Here is a 21,022-nt window from a genome sequence, read left to right on the forward strand (position 1 = left end):
CTGCACCATTGCATCATTGCTATTTTGATCGCTCCGATCCTGTGAAATGAGTCGATTGTTAGACACAGATGATCGATCGATCACCGTTGCCTGCCTGTTTGGTGCGCGGTCCGTCCTAATGACAGGCGATCGTTCGAGGTGTCAGACGAACAATGCAGTATATAATTCTAGACCTTCAACGAACACAAAGGCACTGTGAGTTCCTGTCCCCGGCTGCTCTCCATTTTCGTCGTTTCTGTTCTCGCAGTGCTCGCGATGGACATCGGCTCCGACGTAGAGTCCTTGTACTCTTACGCTTCTACGGTCGCTCTCGATGACTTTCGCGACAGAAGCAACGAACTCATCGAAGGCTTTCCCCATCCCCCGCGACAATCGGGATGCGCGTCGCCCACGGCCTCCGTGAAGACTCTGCGGCGCAACTACTTCGTCAACGAGTTGCCCCTATTGCAAGAAACGAACCCGTACGATGGCTCCGCCGAATTTAATCCCGTGCGCGAAGACGGAATCTCGTACGATCTCATCGCCCCGTATGGCGGCGGCGACGCCCCGCTGCACTCTCTGGAGCGCATGGCCGACGTGATGTTTTCGATCGACCACATGCACACCATCCTCAATGACTCTCGATACCTAGCGCAGTTTCGCGAATTCCTGCTCGACGAGCGACCACGATCATTGTCCACGCTAACCTACTATTTGAACGCCTGCAAGGCCCTCAAGGCAATCGAGTATGCCAACTCTCTCGTGCGTCTGTCCGTCGACGTGCCACCACCTTCCATCCAGCCTGTCGATCGCACTCAACACCTCCCACTGGTCGGACTCACTGGTAATCCGGCGCTCGAGCGACGCGTGCAGGAGGCGCTCCAGGCGCTGACCGCAGAGGAGCTCCCGGCTTTCATCACGTCGCGATGCATCTCCATCACCAGCCAGATCGTCGAAGAACGGGTCCGAGGAACCCTCCCGGAGAAGTTCCAGGGCACGTCAGATGCGCTGGCGGAAGTCTTCTGTCTAACTGATCCGTCGCGACCAGATAACCCGATCATCTTCGCATCCGAGGGTACGATGGCCATGTCTCGGTGCTGTCCGTGGTCGCTAACACGGGCGTAGAATTCCACCGCACAACGCAGTATGGCATGGACTACGTTCTAGGCCGGAACTGTCGATTCCTGCAAGGGCCCAAGACGAATCCTCATAGCGTGCGACGCATTCGAGAGGGCATCGAGTCGGCCCGGCATCATTCAGAGCTTTTTCTCAATTAGTAGGTTCACCTTTTTGGCCCACGACTTGCCTCTTGCTGTCGCTGTCGTTATCACTGCACGGATTCTGACCATCCCCTCCATCATCCCAGTCGACGAGACGGGTCTCCGTTTATGAACCTTCTGCAATGCGCGCCACTTTGCGACGGCCAAGGCAATGTCCGATACTTCATCGGTGCGCAAATCGACGTTTCAGGGCTGGCGATGGAAGGCGCCCGTATGGATTCCCTGCAGACGCTACGCACGCAAATTGAACGGAAGCAGCGAAGCGATAGCGAAGCCGAAGTGTCATCCCTATTACAGCAACAACAACCCCCCGAACAGATGGAACAGCTGGAGCAGCTCGAACAGCCCGAATTCGAACAACCCGAACAACCCCAACAAGAAGAAGACCAAGAGCAGCAGCCAGAAAAGCCCCCCAAGTCCGAATTCCACGAGCTCTCCGAGCTACTCAGTCCCCGGGAGCTCGGCCTAGTGCAGGACCACGGCGGCGACCTCTTCCAGCCCGTCATAGATCCCCATCTCAGTCTTCGGAGTCAACGCATGCGATCCCGCGTAGACACCTCGTGGGAGAACCAGGAGCTTGAGGCCATTCAGAGTCGGGAGATCAAATCGCCCTTCTTCAGGACATCGCTGACAGGCGTTTATGAGAATGTACGTCTACTATCCACCCGTCGGGTCACTACACACTGCAACCTTCTCTTCCCTTGTTCGTGGTAGTTATAGTACACGTTAACTGACTAACACTCCTCAACCCTCCAGTACCTCCTCGTCCGACCGTATCCCTCGCTTCGTGTCCTCTTTACCTCCCCATCTCTGCAGATCCCCGGGATGCTTCAATCGTCGTTTCTGTCTCGCATCGGCGGATCAGCGGAAATTCGTGACGAATTGCTGCATGCGATGATGAGCGGTCGCAGTGTCACGGCGCGCATCAAATGGGTGAATCGATGGAATAGCGATGGCCGTGATCGATGGGTACACTGTACGCCATTGCTGGCGAACAACGGAGAAGTGGGTGTTTGGATGGTGGTCATTGTCGACGAGGAAGGTTCGGAGGTGGATCAAGCAGAGAGAGATGAATCGGATTGATTTCTTTTTGGTTTGTGTTTTCTTCAACAATGTCATGAATATATTATAGTTTATTTACTTAATAGAGGTATTATTTTCGATCTAATCGTGCTGGCTCTGGATAGTAAAGTAGTTATCTGATTTAGTCTGGCATCTCACATTGCATCTCAAACGAATCGAATGTTCTATGTATACATTTACTTGCCTATCTTCTTTTTGTAGGTTCTATCACTGTACAATAGATGCTGTTACCGAGCCCTCATGCCCCTTTTTTGCCCAAATATCCAGATATCCAAAATCCAACCCATACGTACCTAATCCGATAACGCCATGTCCCTCAACCCCCAAGACCAGATGATTTTACGCCCTCCTCGCTGTTTCATTCCCTTCCACGGCTGCCTCTTCCTCCTTCTCTGTCTCGCTGTCTTCTCCCGCAAACGTCGACTCGCGCATGAACGGACTCCGTCGTCGAATCTCCGGTCCCTTCCAGACCAGCACCAGCGGCACCACCGACAACGCCACGCCGATGAACCCCAGCAACGAGCCCGCCCATCCGTACCCCAACCGATCGAACAACTCGTACGACGCTAACGGCAAAAATGCCCCGAAGGAGTTTCGCCCCAACGACGCCGCCGAAAGCGCAGACGCTGCGTACTTCTCGTAGGCGTCCGTCAGGTAGTTGATCACGGCCATGTAGATCGAGTAGATGCCCAGACCCGTGGCGGCGATGCCGCACGTCGGCACGATCCAATGCACGTGCGGGAAACTCGACCACCCGTACCAGAACAGTCCGCCAGCGAAAAGCAAACTCCCCGGGATGGACGTGTACAGGCGGGCCTCGGGCACCGGGCGGCCGGGGGCCTCTTTGTTGCGGCTTGCCGATCGCAGGTAGATCATGTCTTGGAGGGGATTGACAATGGTGCCGATGAGTGCGCCGACTGAGATGGCGAGCTGGATGAGTCCCGTCTGAAGGGTGTTCATGCCGTAGTTCGTGCTGAATGTTTGCACGACGCTGCTGAAGAATAGGAAGAGGATGCCCCAGGCGAAACTGATCCAGAGAGTGAAGAAGGCTACGACGGGTTCGGTTAGCAGCATGCGCGTAGGCCGCTCGAATGACACCTGTAGCAGCTTCCACACGCTCGTTTGGCTGATTTCCGCCTCCGCGTAGACCGGACGTCCAGTCTCCTTGCGGATCTTTTTGGCGCGGCGAGAGAGAATCACGTCGCCGCGGGTCTCGTAGAGGATGAACCAGAAAACGGGGAGTAAGCCTGCGTTGTAGATGATCTGGATGTAAAAGATCCTTTAAAAAGACTCCTTAGTACGAGATTGCAAATACGACGTGTGGATTGAGAAACTCACCATCGCCACGGGTCATTCTTATGGATAGCCTGAATAGCAGAGCCGATGAACGGTCCCAGAGCAATTCCAATGACACTGGTCAAGCCGAACAGTGACATGGGAATGCTGCGTGCCTTGTCACCGCGCCAGACATCACTGATACTCCCGCCGACGATATTAATCGACACGGACGAAGCACCGCCGCCGAAGAACCGAGTCACCACCAGCGTCGCGAAGTTCTGCGCAAAAGCCGACGGGAACAACGATATGATCAACAGGCCATATGCAACGAAATAGCCCGGCATACGGCCGGACGACTCGGTCAAGGGCACGAAGATCAGCGGCCAAAAGGCGGCTCCCATGTTCCAGGAAGTCGTGGCCCAGGCCAAATTGGGGAACGGCGTATTTTGCACATGAAACTTCTGTTCCATGTAGCTATTCCCGGCGCCGTAGGAACCGGCCGGGAGACCGGTCAGCACCGATCTGGGGGGCAGCGAATGTCAGCTGAGGTTATCGACATAGGATCTCCAAATTAAGACCAGTCACTCACATAATGCAGATGGTGATAGTCAACGTCCATTTGTACGAATTGCTCCAATTGAACCTATACCAAACCGACACCCATTAGTCGTTGTTCCCCTTCCAGTTCGTACTCCAAGTTCCTCTCGCTGAAATCTGAGCCACACGTACGGATTGTCCGGGTCATCCTTCCCATCCCAGGTATGAATCTCGATATCTTCCTTATCCCGAAGCGCATGGTGACTGACCACGCCGACGTGGCTGTCCCGATGGAAGAACGATCTCACACTGCGCATCATACGATGATTAGCCTTCGTCTGGTCTGATCCTTCGCGCGAAGCTAGATCTGCATTAGAGGAAGACCATACCGGCCCAAAAAGGAATCGTCGAAATCGTTGGTATGCGTACTAGCCCTTCGCAGGGTACGCTGCGGGTCCGAGACTGACATGACACACGAAAATGTTCTTATCTTGGATAGCTTCAACTTGTTCCTTGATCATTAGTTCCAGACACGTCGCACGACCACCATGATCTGCATCGGCCTGCCGCCGGATGGTTTTATTAATTGGCCGGGGCGTTGTCTTAGCATTGAGGGGCCGAGAACCACGGACAGGCCGGTACTCGTGTCGTCATGGAACCGGAGAAACATGCATGATGCGGGCTCCATACGGGCGATGATGTCGACGGTTTCTTTGTTTCCTGACCGATGAGCCCCGGTGTGCCGTTGGGAGTGTCGAACAAGCCGGTCCGAAGTGGGCTGGACTTGAGATGCCCGGTTTGTCGGCGGACCCAGTCGGTGATTTCACTGTTTGGCGGAGGTGGAGTAGTGCTAACTAGTAAATAACTTGTCTACCTTGTCAGTAGTCGGCACTGGGCACTGGGCACGGGGTGGGCAGAGAGCTCCCCTCCGATGATGTCATCCTTCCCGGTCCCACCTGGTGAGATCACCACTCCTGGTATTTATACCCCTGCCTCTCCGGCTCTTCCGTTCGTTTGTCTATCATCTATCTATCTATCTATCTCTCCCTCTATCCATATATCCATTAATCTATCCATTAATCTCTCCTTCAAACCTCCCAAATCCATCTCCTTTTTTCCCACCAAAACGCATCTTCTCAACAAACCATCAACATGCCCGTCAACATCCCCGCCGCCAACTCCCTCCACGACTTGCTCTCCATGAAGGGCAAGGTCGTCGTCGTCACCGGTGCCTCCGGACCCCGCGGAATGGGTATTGAGGCCGCCCGTGGCTGTGCCGAGTTCGGTGCCAACGTCGCCATCACCTACGCCTCGCGTGCCGAGGGCGCCCAGAAGAACGTCGACGAGCTCACCAAGACCTACGGCGTCAAGGCCAAGGCCTACAAGTGCGACGTCGGCGACTGGAACAGCGTCGAGTCCTTCGTCAACGCCGTCCTCGCCGACTTTGGCCAGATCGACGCCTTCATCGCCAACGCCGGCCGCACCGCCAGCAGCGGCATCCTTGACGGCTCCGTCAAGGACTGGGAGGAGGTCATCCAGACCGACTTGACCGGTACCTTCCACTGCGCGAAGGCCGTCGGCCCTCATTTCAAGCAGCGCGGCACTGGCAGCTTCGTCGTCACCTCTTCCATGTCCGGCCACATCGCAAACTTCCCCCAGGAACAGACCTCCTACAACGTTGCTAAGGCCGGTTGCATCCACTTCGCTCGCTCGCTGGCCAACGAGTGGCGCGACTTCGCTCGTGTCAACTCCATCTCTCCTGGCTACATCGACACCGGTCTGTCTGACTTCGTCGACCAGGACACCCAGAACCTCTGGCTCTCCATGATCCCTCTGGGTCGTAACGGTGACGCCAAGGAGCTCAAGGGCGCCTACGTCTACCTGGCCTCCGATGCCAGCACATACATGACTGGCAACGACATGCGCATTGACGGTGGATACTGCGTGCGGTAAATTGTTGATTCTTACGAAGCATGTGAAAATAGTTTTTCCCTTATATATATAATGCGGGACGTTATGATATATGAAATGAATATCCAAGTTCTAGTTCTACCACTCATTCATTTTTCTGTAATCCAAGCTATTCACTTCTTCAAGGTCCAGCGATCGCCTTGGTAATATCTCCCTTCTCAATGTAGATGCCCGACCAGAACCAGTCCTCGGCGCCGCCCTTCTTGCCGTTATCCAGTCGCAGCTCCCCGACGTGCCAGTCCTGCGAGTTAGTCTGGGCCGACGCACTCACGGGCTTGACGACCTGCGTCAACGCCGCGGATCCGCTCGACGCCCAGAGTCCAACGGTCTGCGCATCGAAGTCGATCTCGTAGGCAAAGTTGTGCCAGGTGCCGGACTCGAGATCGGTCGACCAGTGCGCCTTGCCGTCGGCCATCCAGCGGAGGGTCTTTTCGTCGCCGCCGTATTTCAGTTCGGTGAAGTGGCTCTAGAGGTCCTGGTGTCAGTCGCCCCATATTCGGTAGTGTAATCCAGAAGATAAGTAGATAGATGGCATACCTCGAAGAACGCGATCTGATGCTCGAGACTTGCATCCGGGGCGTTCTTCTCCTTCGTCTGCAGCGAGAAGTGGTAGAAGAGCTTGCCGGAGCCTAGGTCGGCCTTGGTCTGAGGGATGAGCTCCGATCGCATCATGGTCTGACCGTTCCATGACGCAGTGTCGTCCTGTTCTTGTGAGTATTCGGTCCATACATTAAAACCAGAAAATGTACTTACAATCGTGATGCGGATTCCCTTGGCCTCGGCTTTGTCGGCCGGGTTCTTGAAGTCGGAGGACAGCTCCAGGTAGTGGGAGGTCTCCTCGGAGCCATGAATGTACCATTGGAAGGGCTCGATTTGGTTGGACCACGACCCTGAGACGATGAGCTTTGGATTTTCTCAAGCGCTAACGATAACTCAACGAGAAGAAACTTACATTTATCGAAGTGGTCGACAGTGAAGGACTCGTTGAAGAAGCCGTTCCAGACGACTGTACCGGCCTGAGCCAAAGGGATGTAAAAGAGGATTGACTTCATTTTTGCACTGAATTCGACAAGAAAAGACCGCAGAAAAGAATGAGGAAGAAAAGAAAAGCGCTGCGTTCCTGTCTCCGGGTCTTCAACGGGGTGTCAAACGGCTTGGCTTTATAACCAGACGCCGGATGGAGCCCGTTTCAGACAACGTTTCAGATAGATCTACACTGCCAAAACTGACACGGAGCCGCTCATTAAACTAACCTCCAGCAAGGGAGTCTTCATGACGATCATTTGGATTTAACCAGGTCCGGCCCGTCCATCCGACACTCGCTGAGAGTCACGGTGAATCCATCGCTGCTTCATCATTGCATTTCGTTCCGGTCGTGAACCCTACAGGATCTCAGTCCTTGCCCCTGCCATTTCGGCCCTCCCTTCGTAGTCCTTTCCTTCCTTTCACAACTTCCCCTTGCCATTATTACTCTCCCCAGATTCCGTCCTTTCCATGTCCACGTCCTCGGCCAGGTGCATCCGTGGTAGCGACCGCGCCAGGCGTGGCGGATCCAGCACCGACTTGGAACGCAGGAAGATCTCGTCGATCTCCTCTAGCGACCGACCGTTGGTCTCGGGGAAAAAGAGGTACACGACGGGCACGATCACCGCATTTAACACGGCGAAGATGATGTAATAGCGGTACTCAATGGTGTTGAAGCCGACGGGGGTCACCTCCGCCAGCAAGAAGTTGAACGTCCAGACTGCCGCCGTGGACACGGCGCTGATAGCCGCGCGAAGCTGCAACGGAGCGACTTCCGTGGCATAGAGGAATGTGAGGCCGGAGTACCCGACGGTGAAGATGAATTCGAAGACAAACAGGAACACTACAGCCGTGACCAGCGCGCCCGTGTTGTCGGTCAGCGACGTTGTGCCCGCCAGGACTGCCATCGACGCCGACATGCCCGCGGCACTCCAGAGCATCAACGGACGCCGACCGAGGCGGTCGATGGTGAAAAAGGCCAGGAACCCGCCCAGCGGTTGTGTCAGGCACATGGACGCCGCCAGAATGCGAGACTGCAAGGGACTCAGGCCCAGGTACTGCTCGAAGATGGTCGTTGCGTAGAAGGTGATCAGATTGATACCGCACATCTGCTGGAACATCTGACCACTCGCTGCCAGCATAGTACGATGGAAGAGTCGCTGTTCTCCCATGCTCAGCATGTCCATCCATGACCCCGTACCCGACAGAGCCAGCGACCGTTCGATGTCAGCCAAAGCCATGTTAATGGCCTCGTCGTCCGACGGCAAGTCCGCCAGCGCTGCCAGGATTTCTCGGGCTTCACTCTGTCGTCCACACTTCACCAGCCATCGAGGTGATTCGGGGAAGACGAGAATGAAAGCCATGACTATCAAGGACAGCAAGATTTGGAACGCCAGCGGGAACCGCCACGACACGGAGTTACCGGTGACAAAGTAGAAGCCAAAGTCAATCCACAAAGAGATGGTGATGCCGGCACCGATGAAGATGCCGTCCGTCACGACATGGGCGCCGCGCTTCTTCGCCTGCGAGATCTCAGCCTGCCAAACCGGCACCGTGGCCACGTACCCGCCGGTGCCCACGCCCAGCACCAGGCGGGCAACGATGAACTGGGGCAGGCCGAACGAGGTGGCCATCAGAATGGCGCCGATGATGGACACGGCAGAGGTCAGGAATATAACGCGACGTCGTCCCAGCAGGTCGCCCAGGTAGATGCAGGAGAGAGATCCGAAGATCCCTCCTACCGTGTATAGGGCAACCACCGTGCCTGACATGTCAGCAAGGGAGCTACTTTCACCAGGCTCGGGGAGATCAAAGGAGGATTACCCTGAATGGTAGAGTTATAACGCTGCTCCTCTCCCGTCGTGGTCAGCGTGTTCATCTCGGGGAAAGTCTCCGAGAACGACTTGAGCGTCAAAAGACCGCCAGTGACGCCTTGGTTATAGCCATAGCAGAGGAATGCCGGACAAACGACCAGCCAGATGATAGCGCGGTTCAGCAGAGCGCCGCGCAGGCCGAAATAAGGCTGCATGGTTAGGTTATACACGCTCGAGCATAGACAAAAAAATGATGATAGATCGTACGATCAAACTAGGCGGCGATTTCCCGCTAGATATACAATTGACGGTCCATTAAAGGACCGTTGATCCCATCTCCTACACACGCATTGAGATACAGAAAGTCCCGTATGTTGCACGGGCACCGCATCCGGCCATCGGCGGCACCCGTGGATCGCCGCTTCCCCAGAATTTGGCTGAAGGACCAGAGATGCTCTAGTCTAGTCTGGTCTACCAGATGCTTGGCTGGAGGAGGGTCGCTTAGAAGCCCCCGCTTGCACTTGAGGAGCTTAGATGGCCGGAAGGTGGATGTCTCCACTGGACGGGCTACTCCCATCGGACCCGGCCGATGGACCTCGGGCCAGCCAAGATGGATCTTCACGAACTCATGAAAGGAGAGGAAACGCACGTCGACGACAGGCTGAGATTCTCTTGCCTCTCTGCAACCGTTACTCCAGTTGGCAAGTCGAGCTCACATGGTGAAGAGAGCGAGTAAATGTTACCCTCTTCGCCATTCTGCTCGTCGCTTGCTCAGGATGAACGTACCTCGTTTACGGGGCTGATCGATACTGTGGATCAGTCGGCTTGATAATCCCGGTGTGTCAGTCAAGATACCAGTGATAAGGCTCAAGTCAATCAAATCAATTAGCTGATCTAATTGTCTACAGGCCACTCGCCCTACTTATCCCAGCCAGATAAACCACCTCAACCAGTCGGGCTATATCGACTCCACGTTCGAATCTTCTTACCATATACATAAAATAATATCGGAACCGGAAATAAGATCACCGTCAAACATCCCAGCAACGTCATGGCCCAATTGACTCCCAGGTTGTGGAACTAGCCGTCGTCAGCTCGCCTCTCGGTAGATCGAGGACAGAGAACTTACCATAGGGTTGGCAAACAGGGGGAATCCAGCCCCCAACGCAGACCGGAAGAACGAATTAGCGGCAATCGCAGAATTGGAGTTGGTGGCATAGCAATCAATGATATAATTCAAGCCCTGGTGGAGTTAGCGGGAGGGACAGCGCCATACATATCAAGAGATGGCCACATACCTGCAAGAAGATCAACAGCACCCCTGCTCCCAAGAATCCCCCTGAGATTACCTGTGGCACCCAAGTGATATTTGGGCTGGACGTCCACCCAAACCAGAACATGCCTGCAGGCAATAACACGCCACCCACCATCATGGGAACGAGTCGTTCTTCGGGGACCACTGCTCCAGTGCGTTCCATCACCCGCTGGAACCGCAGCTTCGTGAACACGATTATGAAGGCGCAGCCTACTAACACGCCGCAGGTGATCGCAATAAAGGGCAGTGCCCCCACCCCTTCGTTCCATCCCCGGTCCTCTTGGAATGCCACCGGGTAAGCCTCGAAGCACAAGTACAAGAACCCATAAATAAAGCCCATATACAAGGTGATCAGCGACAGAATGGGCTCAAGGATCAGCATCTGCACCGGTCGCAGGAGATAGTTATGCGCAATATGCTTCGGGTCCATGACAATAGTCTCCTCCGAACGAGCATGCAGAGCCCAGTTGCCCGTCGTACGTCGCAACACCTGCGCCCGTCGCCGGAGAAGAACGGGCTCGAAGGTCTCGGGCACGATTAGCAAGCCGATCGTGCCGAAGAAAAATGCCATTATAGCTGTGATATACTCGGTCCAACGCCACCCAAGATGAGACATTGTGATGAACCCGCCCACAATAGGACCAGCGACAGGCCCAATGAACGTGCTAGCAGCGAAGATGGCGACGGCGATTCCACGGTCAACGGGGCCAAACATGTCAGCCAGGGCTCCTCCAACCTGCGGTCGCTCGTCAGTAACCAGGTCGATTGCGTACCGAATGTTGCACACATACAATAGCTAACGGCGCACTCGCAAATAGACCCCCAAAGAATCGACAGACAAAGATCGTCTGTAAATTCTGCGCCACAGCCACGGGGATCTGAAAGATGGCGAAGATAAAAAATCCCACGAACAGTGGCTTCTTCCGTCCGTATAGCTCCGACAATGGTCCAAAGATCAACGGACCGAAACTAAAGCCCAGCACGAACAGACTCGTGCCCAGCACCATCACTTCCTCGGATACCCCGAATTTCTGGGCCGTCACGACAGCAGCCGTGCTGAACACCGACGAGGCAAAAGTGACACAAAAGGTCATAAACCCCAAGGTGAGTGTAATGACCCATTTGCGAGCCGTTCGAAAATTCCGTGGATGTTCCTGTCAAGCGTGTGAGCATGAAGATAAACAACCATAAAGATCTCGCCGCAGAATAGATTAAGATCAATCAAGCTTACCGGATCATCGGGTCCATCCCATTCAACGATATTGGGATCAGCATCGTGGCTATTCCGTTCCTGCCGGTACAGACGCTGCTTCTCCGGTTCAGATGCCGAATCGGCAGAACTGCGAGAGTCGCCGATCGTGGGGCTGTCGGTCTGCGTGCCTTTCTCTTCTAACATGACTTCTATCTATTTACAAAAGCAATTGACAAGTAACTGCCCGGTCCCCACGTGCCAGCAATGGTGTATTTATTTCCCGACCAAATGTTACGCCATGCGGGGAAAACGTCATGTTGATATCATGACGTCGCCTACAAACGGCACTAGCTAGTCTGTGGAATTGAGTCAGTAGATTCCCTTTCTATAGTTCGTAATAGCAGTCTTACTAGTTAGTTAGTCATATGAACCGCTTACTAAACTCTGTTTCCGGGGTTCTACATCATCATACGTTGCCGGCATAGGTGAATCTAGCTCCCATCCAGCGATGATTGGAACTAATAGTTCCGGTGGATCATTCGTTCATTCGTCTGGCGCAGTTACTAGGTATCTAAGTAATATATCTCTTTTTTTGCATGGCAGATCTTAAGTAATGTATGATGTATTGGGGAATTGAAGTCGTAAAAAATACCCTTACATGGCGACAATTGTCTAGACACATACAACACTTACTATAATCCCCGTGTCTCGAGCTTCCTCTAAAATCATGCATTATTGGCACATGAAAAGCTAGCACTGCTGGGGTTATCATGGAGCGCCTTGCCAGAGACATACAAGCCCAATCCACACTGTATGTCATCAGTGTCCCATTCGAATAAGCAGCAAAAAGAAAAGCGCTAGGTTGATGGGTGGACTTACCAGACAACCCCCAATTCCGACGATAATGGCATTAATAACGGTCAGGAAGATCTTCTGCTTCGATGAAGTGTATCGTCCCCAGTTCAGGAACAACCAGAAGATGCCGCTCATTCCATCTATTTTGATATTAGTTTCTCGCATATATAGATAAGTAGGAAATGGAGGCGGAGGCGGAGGTGGAGATCTCACATGTGAACCAACTTGCGAAAAGCGCCGTCTGGAGAATACCCTTATTAGCATCCGTGATAGCCACAGAGAGTGTGTATCCCTTACAATCAGACTCAGCAGATTATTGAACACGGGAATCGCCTCGGCGATGATCCATGCTATCGTCCAGAGTACCAGCCCGATCAGCACCCAGGTCCCTAGGGAGAGGAAATTGCGTTTATGCATGCGGTCTGTTCCCCGAAAGAGGCGCACGTAGATGTACTTGCACGCGACGTGTCCGTTGATCACACCCGCGATCACGATCTATGGTGAGTTAGTTAGCTTGGCTATATCGGACTATGTCTGGATTGCTATAGCAGTAGAATGCGGAATGTGGAATCCGTTCTGAACATACGGTCGGAATGGCAATTCCATAGGCAATCTTCGCGATCAGGGGACTCGTCGATCCCAGCGCGGGCGATTTCACGTCCTTCCCGCCGTAGTAATAGATCACTACAGCGGTGACGACGTACATGCTTGTGTCGATGCTTTGGAGCATGTACAGCGTCTTTGGGTAATCTGTGGGAGTCTTCATCTCCGAGATGAAGCCGAAGAATGCCACATGGCCGGCTATATTCGAGTTAATCGTTGCACTACTGTTTTCATTGACGAGGTAACCGTTATGGGGAATGGAAGGGAAGGACAGTGTTAAGCCAGCCTACCATAAGCAAAGACAAGGTTTGTCACGGCGAGGAAGCCCTTATACAGGCTCGTTTCCACGGTGGTATCGATCTGACCATCGCCAGGGCGTTGGATGCCGATTGCGATCATGGTGATCAACACCGCGGCGACGATACTGATGAATGCTGGTCGTTCTAGAATATCAACTCTGAGCCCCGAAGAAAAACTGAGAAGAAAAATGCGAAAGCAAGAAAAAAGCAGGATCTAGTTGTACGCACACGAGATCGACATCCACGACACCTTCTTCAACGTCCTCGGTAACGTCAACACAAACGACAAGACCAGGCCCACGACCCCAAAGACGATCGAGCAGGTGCCGTGGTCGGTGACGGTGTTCATCATGACAATGAATGTCAGGAGATGGCTGCCCATGATAAAGACCAGGAAGAGCAGCTGTGCGGTGCCGAGAAGCTCGCGCCCGAAGCCACCGAGCATGACCTCGCCGGCGTCCGCCATGCTGTGTACATGGGGATAGCGCAGCTTGAACTGTCCGATCACGTAGCCGGTATAGGTGGCGACGACGCCGAGGCCGACGATGAGTACGACAGCCCTGTTAATAGGAAAACATCAGGATTAACACAAAGGTGTCACGACCCAGGAATGCGGGGTGAGGTACAGGGACGGGAAGAGGAAAAGGCTTAAATCAGCCACAGCGAAGCCCCCAAGGCGCCAAAAGTCTTGGGATAGGCATGGAGAGCCACTCACGGTGCCAGGCCGAGCGCCGCCACGGCAGACGGCAGCGATAAGATTCCCAGGGAGATCGTCTCGGCAATCATGACTATTGATAGTGGATTAGAGACAGGGCTGGTGTTCTTGAATTTCTTCGTCGTCTTTCGTGATGTTGGGAGGGGGCTTACTCATGGCGCATTGCCTTGACAAAAGAAATCAGGTCAGTAAAGTTAAACACCAGATGGGATGTGTTACAGTGTACAGGGCAGAGTAGGACAAGGCAGGACTCACCACCATTGCAAGGTGCGATATTGGACCTCTGCAAACTCCTCATTACCAAAAGGATCTCCATAGGCGGGCACGTTCTCTGCGTGTTCATGCTTCTCGTGCTTTTCCTCACGGTCGCGATCGTCCACCCCGGGGATGTACTGCATCGTGTTAGCTGCTGCGGTTGATCGATAAGAGGACAGACAAGGAACAGCGAGAAAGAATGGGGGAAGGAAGGAAAAGAGAGAGAGAGAGAATGAAGGATGAGAGAACAGAGATGGAACAAGGACAATAAATCCGGAAATGAGAGAATAAGATTAATTAGATAGACTCTGAGGAGATGCCAGATGACAAGAAACTAACCACGTCAGCGACCCGATGGAATACGACGTGAAATGCGGAGAAAGCAAGATCGCGTGAGTCCAGGAGCCTCGAGCACTTCCTTTCTCCAGCATTTGTGGTCGGCTGGAACCGCTAGTCTAATCCTCTCGGCCTGACCATGGTTGGTCTATAGTCCTGAACTATAGTGAATGAGAGTTGGATCATCCTGGCCCCTTGCCTCGGGCACATGGAGTCCACGTAGGAGAGATGAAATGTAGAACCGCTGATCATTCAATGCATGCATAGATTAAAATTCAAGTCTATAAGTATCGGCCATGCCAACTGTCAATCAAAAAGTCAATACAACCTTATGAGCTGGGCAAAATCCATAAACAAATCATCACGCAGAAGTTGAAACTTGTTAGTTCCACTGTCTATAGTGTCTATGAGGGTATTATACAACTCAACAAACAAAGAAAAACCATATAAAGAAGACACAAGTCTATGTCACCCTGCCAAAACAAAGTTCGTATCTCATAATCATGTTAGGTCATCGTCGAAGGGCAGTCTCGGTCACGCAGGTGCAGTTCGATGCCAGCCTCAGCGCACGAGGTGTGCAACGCCTCGGTCATCTCATAGACGCGAGATTTGATGACCTTCTCGCCCCCGGCGTTAGCCGCCTGGGCATCGTAGCCAGAAGCATCCTCGTCTTCCTCGTCATGGAAGAACCCTTCAATGTCCAAGCGACGCAGGCCGACAAATCGCTTTTCGCGCTGACCGAGCACCATTTTCAGCTGCCCAATCAGCATTCTCAGCGACATCTCCTTGCATCCCTCCACCGACAACGTTTGCACCGACGGCGGGAGAACATCGGGTAGCGTGGTCGAGGGCTCGAACTGGTAGCGCACGTCCAGAAGGTTGGGGAGGCGAATTCGGATGTCCTTCAACGCCGTAAAATCCGTCAACGTCCCAAACCACTCGTCGTGCGTCTCGTTGGCTCCGGCGATGGTGAAGGGCAGATGGGTTCCGAAGCTATCCAGCCACAATGTCTCGAGACTGCCTTTACTAGCCGTCAGCGACCGGGCAAATTCCGAAGGCCGGTAGCCCTCGGAAAGCAGATGGGAGTCAGAGTGCTGATATTTAAACGACCGAAGCGACGGGCAGGAAGCGATCAGTCCTTCCATGCCCCTGGAACCATTGCTCGAGTGGAGCGTAATCTCAGATATTTTTGAGGGTCCGAGCTGAGGCGTTTCCGTCGTCTGTTCGGCCTCGTCGTTGGACGACGAGCTGGACTCGACTACTGAATCTGCGGATAACGCTCGCATTGATGGTAACTGGAAGAATGGGAAAAGCTGAGACGGTGCGAAGCTACCCGGAGTGTCTGCCTCATTTTCCATGTGACCGAGGGACACCTCCTGTAAAACACGGAAGGCAGGCTGCTCATCGAAGGGCTTCTCCCCCTTCAGAGCTCTTTGCAGCGTGCGGTCCAGATACACGCTCTCCTGAGGGTACACCAATCGGAGTTCTCGTAGGTTGCTCGCCAGCGGCAGAGCAAGAGCAATCCACGCCTCCTCTACGTCGTCAAGCAAATCCTTCTCCCATTGTAAGTATTCTTCCTCTGACTGGCTGATCATCCGAGCCCAGTTCTTGAATGGCGTCCAGTCTATGTCCTGCGACGATGATGGAGAAGAGCCAGAAGATGCTTGCTTCCAGTCATCGAAATGCAGGCTTCGCACCGCCCGAGCCAGCTCAGGGCGGCGCAAGAGAGCATTCAGGAAAGAACGAGTCTGCGAGGCATTCTTCAAAGTGGCCTTTCGATATACTAGGCGCAAGAGGAGGTCGTGAAAGCGACGGGATACAAAGACAAGGTTATAGCGATCTTGGTGGTCTTCCAAGAACTCCCCAGCCAGAAGAATGATATCATTGGGAAGTAGGGGAGACATGACGTGACCACGAGACCATCTGCCCGTAATGGTTGGGAGACAATGGGATTGAGAAATTCCTGAGAAGTTCCAGTGAGGAAGGAAAAGTGTACCCTTCGAAGAGAGGTGGGCCTCATTCTTTAATATGGCCACCCAAACCGATAACTTTAATCACCGGCACAGAAAATTCTTCGGGTTCTTCCATCTCTAGCCCTCCTCCACAGCCCTAAACAGAAAAGCCATTCCATCATCGGGGCCGATCATTCGAAGAAAGGAATGAAAAAAAGCGGGCCAATGGAACACTCCAAGCCACCATGTGGGCGGACTCGGCGGAAGGCTTGAGATTCTTAATTAGAGATCGCTTGACCTGCTTCAATCCGTGGCTGTTCTCTAACTGCCTGCCATTGGGGGATAGAGGGCAATCGTGATCATATTGTCACCCGTGCTGAACTCAAGGCCATCTATGATCCACTGCGGCGCACGTTGAACGAAGGATCGCTATCTGCTGCAGAACAAAGACCGGCGGCCCGCTTCCATGGCCAATCCTCTTCGATGAAATGACCTGCAGCGGATCTGCTCGACCGTATTCCACCCTCAACTGCTCAATACGCAAGAGGTGACAAGGAACCTAATTTACCCGAGCGTGTTGCCACAGGTGTGGCCGTCATTGGGGGAGCCAAAGCTCTAGTACAGTACTACTCAGTACTGATAATCAGATAGAATCTTCGTGTGCGGACAACCGACGATCCTGATCTGACTTCTTGTTGGAGAGAGGGGTACGAGGATATCATCTCTCATAGTACAGCCTTTAGCTGGCTCCCCTTCTCCACCATATGTACCTCGAAAACGAACGGGGGACGATTCATTGTCTCGACTCTCGTGGGGGTTTTTAGCTTAGGTTTTTCTAACCAGCCCGGCGGCAAACTCGGAGGAGAGCCGTGGGAGCAAATCCAGGCCGTGGTTCATGCCGAATCCAGTAGCCGTGGAATTGTCCAATCATTCCAGTCAATCCACATCAGATCATTAGTACCGAGCATAATTCACTTAATCCCGTCTCTTCGAGACAAACACAATATCTTTCTGCCACTCTGACAGGGTCCGGACCGAGGTGGTCAGCGTTCAGCAGCTCCGGAACTATTGTCCCGGTCCCTGATCGGCTATCACCATTGTGTTATCCGTACGGGAACAGCGCATGCACATTATTATCCGCTAGCAAATACACAAGGTAAAGAATTGGCTATGACATCATATAACGATGGCGGACAGCGTTCATGCAGTAGATCGACGCACAAGGCCCTCCGTGCCTCTCGGGGAATAGTCGCGAGGAAGCAAGCCTTGGGCTTGGAGTCAAGGATTGATCGATTCGACCACACTGCCTAGACATTCAAAATCCTTCCTCGGTTATCTCTGTCGTTTCATCAATTATCGTGAAAAGTTCGCTGCCCCCTAAAGTTGACGCTGCAGCCAAAGTTTGCAGCCCGGTGGATCCTGCGGTCGGCAGGCCTGCTTCTTCGGGTGAAGAAGTGGATGCATTTTGCCATCGCGGTGGAGCTCGTGTCGGCCCTCTGCAAATGATTTCAACACATCTTTCTCACGGCGACTCCGTTTGTCAATGAAGTGGACTTTGGGAGGGGTTCAACTGTTCAAGTTTCAACATTGTGTCTTTTTGGCACTTTTAACTGCGGGGAAGATAAATTGTCGACTCCATAATCTATGGGGAGGATTGTATTCATTCCACATGTGGAACGCTTCACTTGCAATTGTAGGTACGGGGTACAAATTTTCTAATCCCGATTATGAGCAGATATAGGTTTATGAGAGTGACGAAATCCCGTCAGGGCGAGCACTGAAGGATTGGGACTCTTTCCCGAATCAGCAAGATGGTCTCAAGCCTTCTAAAGTAGTGGCTAGGTTTCAACGCATGGCAACGCACCTAGTATGGTAGGCTACTCTAGGATCTTTTTTCCGCGCCATCCGATTTTGGGTTTCATTTCCCGTCCCCAAGACACCGATCTTATACAGCGAGCCGGGATCTTCTCGGAGTCCGAGTTGAGGTTGGAGTCGAGAGATGGGATGTTTAACCGGCACGGTTGTTTCTGACGACAGACGCCTTGGGGGGTGGTCGCGCTACACGTGATGCCAGGTCGAACGAAGCAAGACAATCAAATTCGGTTGGACACTCGACTGCAGGTGGTTCCTTCCTTGCGCTGTGCGTGCATGCTTCCAGCCATATGTACATTGTCTTATGCACGTCAACGGCAAAACCTAAAAGATTACGTTCAAAATCAGACCATGCGCTCATTTGTTGCTCATCATTCAAAAGATACAATGAAACAAAAACAAGAGAGAAAAGTTCAGATATACCAGACTACGCTGTATCAATGCTCCGGCGACAGAAACATGACGATTGAATCGGAATATCAGCCGTCGCAGCCGCCAGTTTCAACTGTTGTTTCACAATGCGTGCTTCGGCTGTTCGCCCAAGCTTTCTCAAACACTCGTGGTAGCCATGCAATGCCCATACATTGTTCGGGTGTTGCAATGGGCGTGGGAGAGTATCGTCCATGCCTAGGTCCGCTCCATATACCGCGGCCGCTTGTTCCACATGCCCCTGCTCAAGGAGTAGAGCGCCGTACGCGTGTCGAGTCGGCTGCATCCACCCCCAAGGCTCGTCATAGGGCAGACTATCTTCCAAAGCAATGGATCTTCGTAGATGTTCATAAGCGGTATCAAAGTTCCCGCGACGGTACTCCAACTCCCCATCTAACATGGCATCCGCGACCGCAAGTATATCCACGCAACGATTGTTGAACAGCATCCGGCTCTCTCCTACTCGGTTCTTCGCCTGTCGGAAGATACTCCGTGTAGCATCTGCCTCGTCCACCTTCCCTGTCGCTGCTAGTGCGACGCCTTTGGCATAATGTATCATCGCCGTCGTCACGCAATAAAGGTCCGCGTCATGTGGAAGTCGCAGGTCAAGAATGTCTTGCCACCTTCCGAACCGGATCAGCACATGCACCTTCATTGCCAAGAAACCCTCGAGCCAGTCAGCCATTAGCGGGGATTCGACACGAAGTAATTCTTCGGGGATCGATGATTCCAACTCTGCCGCCGTTTCCAGTGCAACCCTAGACTGGCCGGCAAACATGGCGGCATAGATGCGAAAATGGTAGTTATGTGATCTGTACAGGGTGTAGAAGTTCACGGGCCCTGCCCGCGCCAGGAACCGTTCATCTGCCTGGATTGCTTCGGAGTTGGACGCGATGGCCCGTCGATAGTCACCGCACAGGATGTCCAGGTGAGTGGGCATGTGGTTGAGATGGCCAGCATCAGGTACCAATCCACGCAAGTAGTCTGCGGCTGTGAGCGCCGTCTCGGGAGCGCCCGACATCTCCATCAAATGGATGTACATGTGTAGAAGGCCCGGATGGCGGAGAGCTCCGTCTTGTGCCAATGCTCGATCCAGTACCGTCTTGATCTCATTGGTGCGGGCGTTGGCGGCCGGCTGTCCAGTCTTCAAATCCCACAGCTCCCATGGCGTAAGGTTCATCAATGCATCAGCATACAGCGTTGCAACGTCCAAGTCATCAGGAAATAGCTGATAAACCGAGGCCATGGCATTTGCATAGCCTTGATTCCATGACGAACAGTCTGCCGTCGGATGCATTTGCGGGTATCGATGCTGGAGAGCGCTTACGAGCGCCGACTCCACGGGAGTCGCCGTGGCTGCTGCTTTACCAGCGTCGGAAACTGCTCGATGAGTGCGCTGAACAGTCACCTCTAGTTCCTTCTGATCAAAGAACTGCCAAGGCTTATTGTAGTTTGGGCCCAACGCGTACGCCAGGCCCCAATATGCCATGGTACATTTCGGGTCATGCGCGATAGCCCGCTGAAAACAATTCACTGCCTCTTCATGGTTGAATGCATATGTCCAGATCAGTCCACGGTCAAACCAAGTTTGAGCTTGAGGGTTTGTAGTGCTCACGGGTCGATGGAAAGACCCGAGGTTGTAGTAAGTATCCTCAGAGGAACGATCACTCTTGGCTTGTTCATCGTGGCTGCTCATCGTGACTCGATGGCATCTATCATCCATTTTTCGGTATAATGTAGGGCGTCAAGAATGATACAATTGACTATGATTCATGCGGAGTTGTTGAGGTGAAATGCTGAGATTCGATGGATGGTACCTAGTCTGTCAAAGTGGGGTCAGTTCACGGGATCACGACAAGGAGGGCCCTACAGTCGCGGTGATTGATTCTGAAATATTCAAGACAACAGAGCATGGCCACAGATGTGGGGGATATCAAAACAGCTTTCCACTCTATCTATTGGTTTTTAAGTGGCTGAATAGCTAACAAGAACATTAAAACACGTCCATGCCACATGCAGCTGGATAAACGGCACATCCTCCCATGTCCTTATCCAGTGCCAGGGGTGGTTTTAGAATAGAAGACCAGGAGAAAGACGCGGTTTCTCGTTCCTCCAGTTCAAGGTCTTTTCATCATGATCTGCATAATCCGCGCTGTGCTGGGGGGGGGGGGGGGGGGGGGGGGGGGGGGGGGGGGGGGGGGGGGGGGGGGGGGGGGGGGGGGGGGGGGGGGGGG

At 53.2% G+C, this 21,022-nt stretch overlaps 6 protein-coding genes across 6 annotated transcripts; 2 read left to right on the forward strand and 4 right to left on the reverse strand.

Annotated features, from left to right (window-relative positions):
* Nucleotides 1-255: 255 nt before the first annotated feature.
* Nucleotides 256-2,342, forward strand: KD926_003532 (uncharacterized protein; the record flags this gene model as incomplete). The annotated part of the gene is made up of 4 exons (XM_053094891.1): nucleotides 256-1,054; nucleotides 1,105-1,255; nucleotides 1,346-1,907; nucleotides 2,016-2,342. 4 exons carry the CDS (start codon nucleotides 256-258, stop codon nucleotides 2,340-2,342), a joined length of 1,839 nt encoding a protein of 612 aa, XP_052950391.1.
* A 339-nt stretch (nucleotides 2,343-2,681) lies between these two features.
* On the reverse strand, nucleotides 2,682-4,626 carry KD926_003533 (putative MFS multidrug transporter; the record flags this gene model as incomplete). The annotated part of the gene is made up of 5 exons (XM_053094892.1): nucleotides 2,682-3,621; nucleotides 3,681-4,142; nucleotides 4,210-4,263; nucleotides 4,350-4,524; nucleotides 4,587-4,626. 5 exons carry the CDS (start codon nucleotides 4,624-4,626, stop codon nucleotides 2,682-2,684), a joined length of 1,671 nt encoding a protein of 556 aa, XP_052950392.1.
* Nucleotides 4,627-5,309: 683 nt separating this feature from the next.
* Nucleotides 5,310-6,110, forward strand: KD926_003534 (SDR family oxidoreductase; the record flags this gene model as incomplete). The annotated part of the gene is made up of 1 exon (XM_053094893.1): nucleotides 5,310-6,110. The coding sequence occupies one exon, from the start codon at nucleotides 5,310-5,312 to the stop codon at nucleotides 6,108-6,110; it is 801 nt and encodes a 266-aa protein (XP_052950393.1).
* Nucleotides 6,111-6,249: 139 nt separating this feature from the next.
* KD926_003535 (glycoside hydrolase family 131 protein) lies at nucleotides 6,250-7,180 on the reverse strand (the record flags this gene model as incomplete). Its single annotated transcript, XM_053094894.1, has 4 exons — nucleotides 6,250-6,594; nucleotides 6,666-6,830; nucleotides 6,882-7,018; nucleotides 7,081-7,180. 4 exons carry the CDS (start codon nucleotides 7,178-7,180, stop codon nucleotides 6,250-6,252), a joined length of 747 nt encoding a protein of 248 aa, XP_052950394.1.
* Nucleotides 7,181-15,041: 7,861 nt separating this feature from the next.
* Nucleotides 15,042-16,439, reverse strand: KD926_003537 (uncharacterized protein; the record flags this gene model as incomplete). The annotated part of the gene is made up of 1 exon (XM_053094895.1): nucleotides 15,042-16,439. The coding sequence occupies one exon, from the start codon at nucleotides 16,437-16,439 to the stop codon at nucleotides 15,042-15,044; it is 1,398 nt and encodes a 465-aa protein (XP_052950395.1).
* A 2,347-nt stretch (nucleotides 16,440-18,786) lies between these two features.
* On the reverse strand, nucleotides 18,787-20,511 carry KD926_003538 (TPR domain protein; the record flags this gene model as incomplete). Its single annotated transcript, XM_053094896.1, has 1 exon — nucleotides 18,787-20,511. One exon carries the CDS (start codon nucleotides 20,509-20,511, stop codon nucleotides 18,787-18,789), a length of 1,725 nt encoding a protein of 574 aa, XP_052950396.1.
* Nucleotides 20,512-21,022: the final 511 nt, after the last annotated feature.

The sequence above is a fragment of the Aspergillus affinis genome (genome assembly GCF_023601865.1).
Source record: "Aspergillus affinis strain CMG 70 chromosome Unknown NODE_188_length_46308_cov_97_971015, whole genome shotgun sequence".
NCBI lineage: Eukaryota > Fungi > Ascomycota > Eurotiomycetes > Eurotiales > Aspergillaceae > Aspergillus > Aspergillus affinis.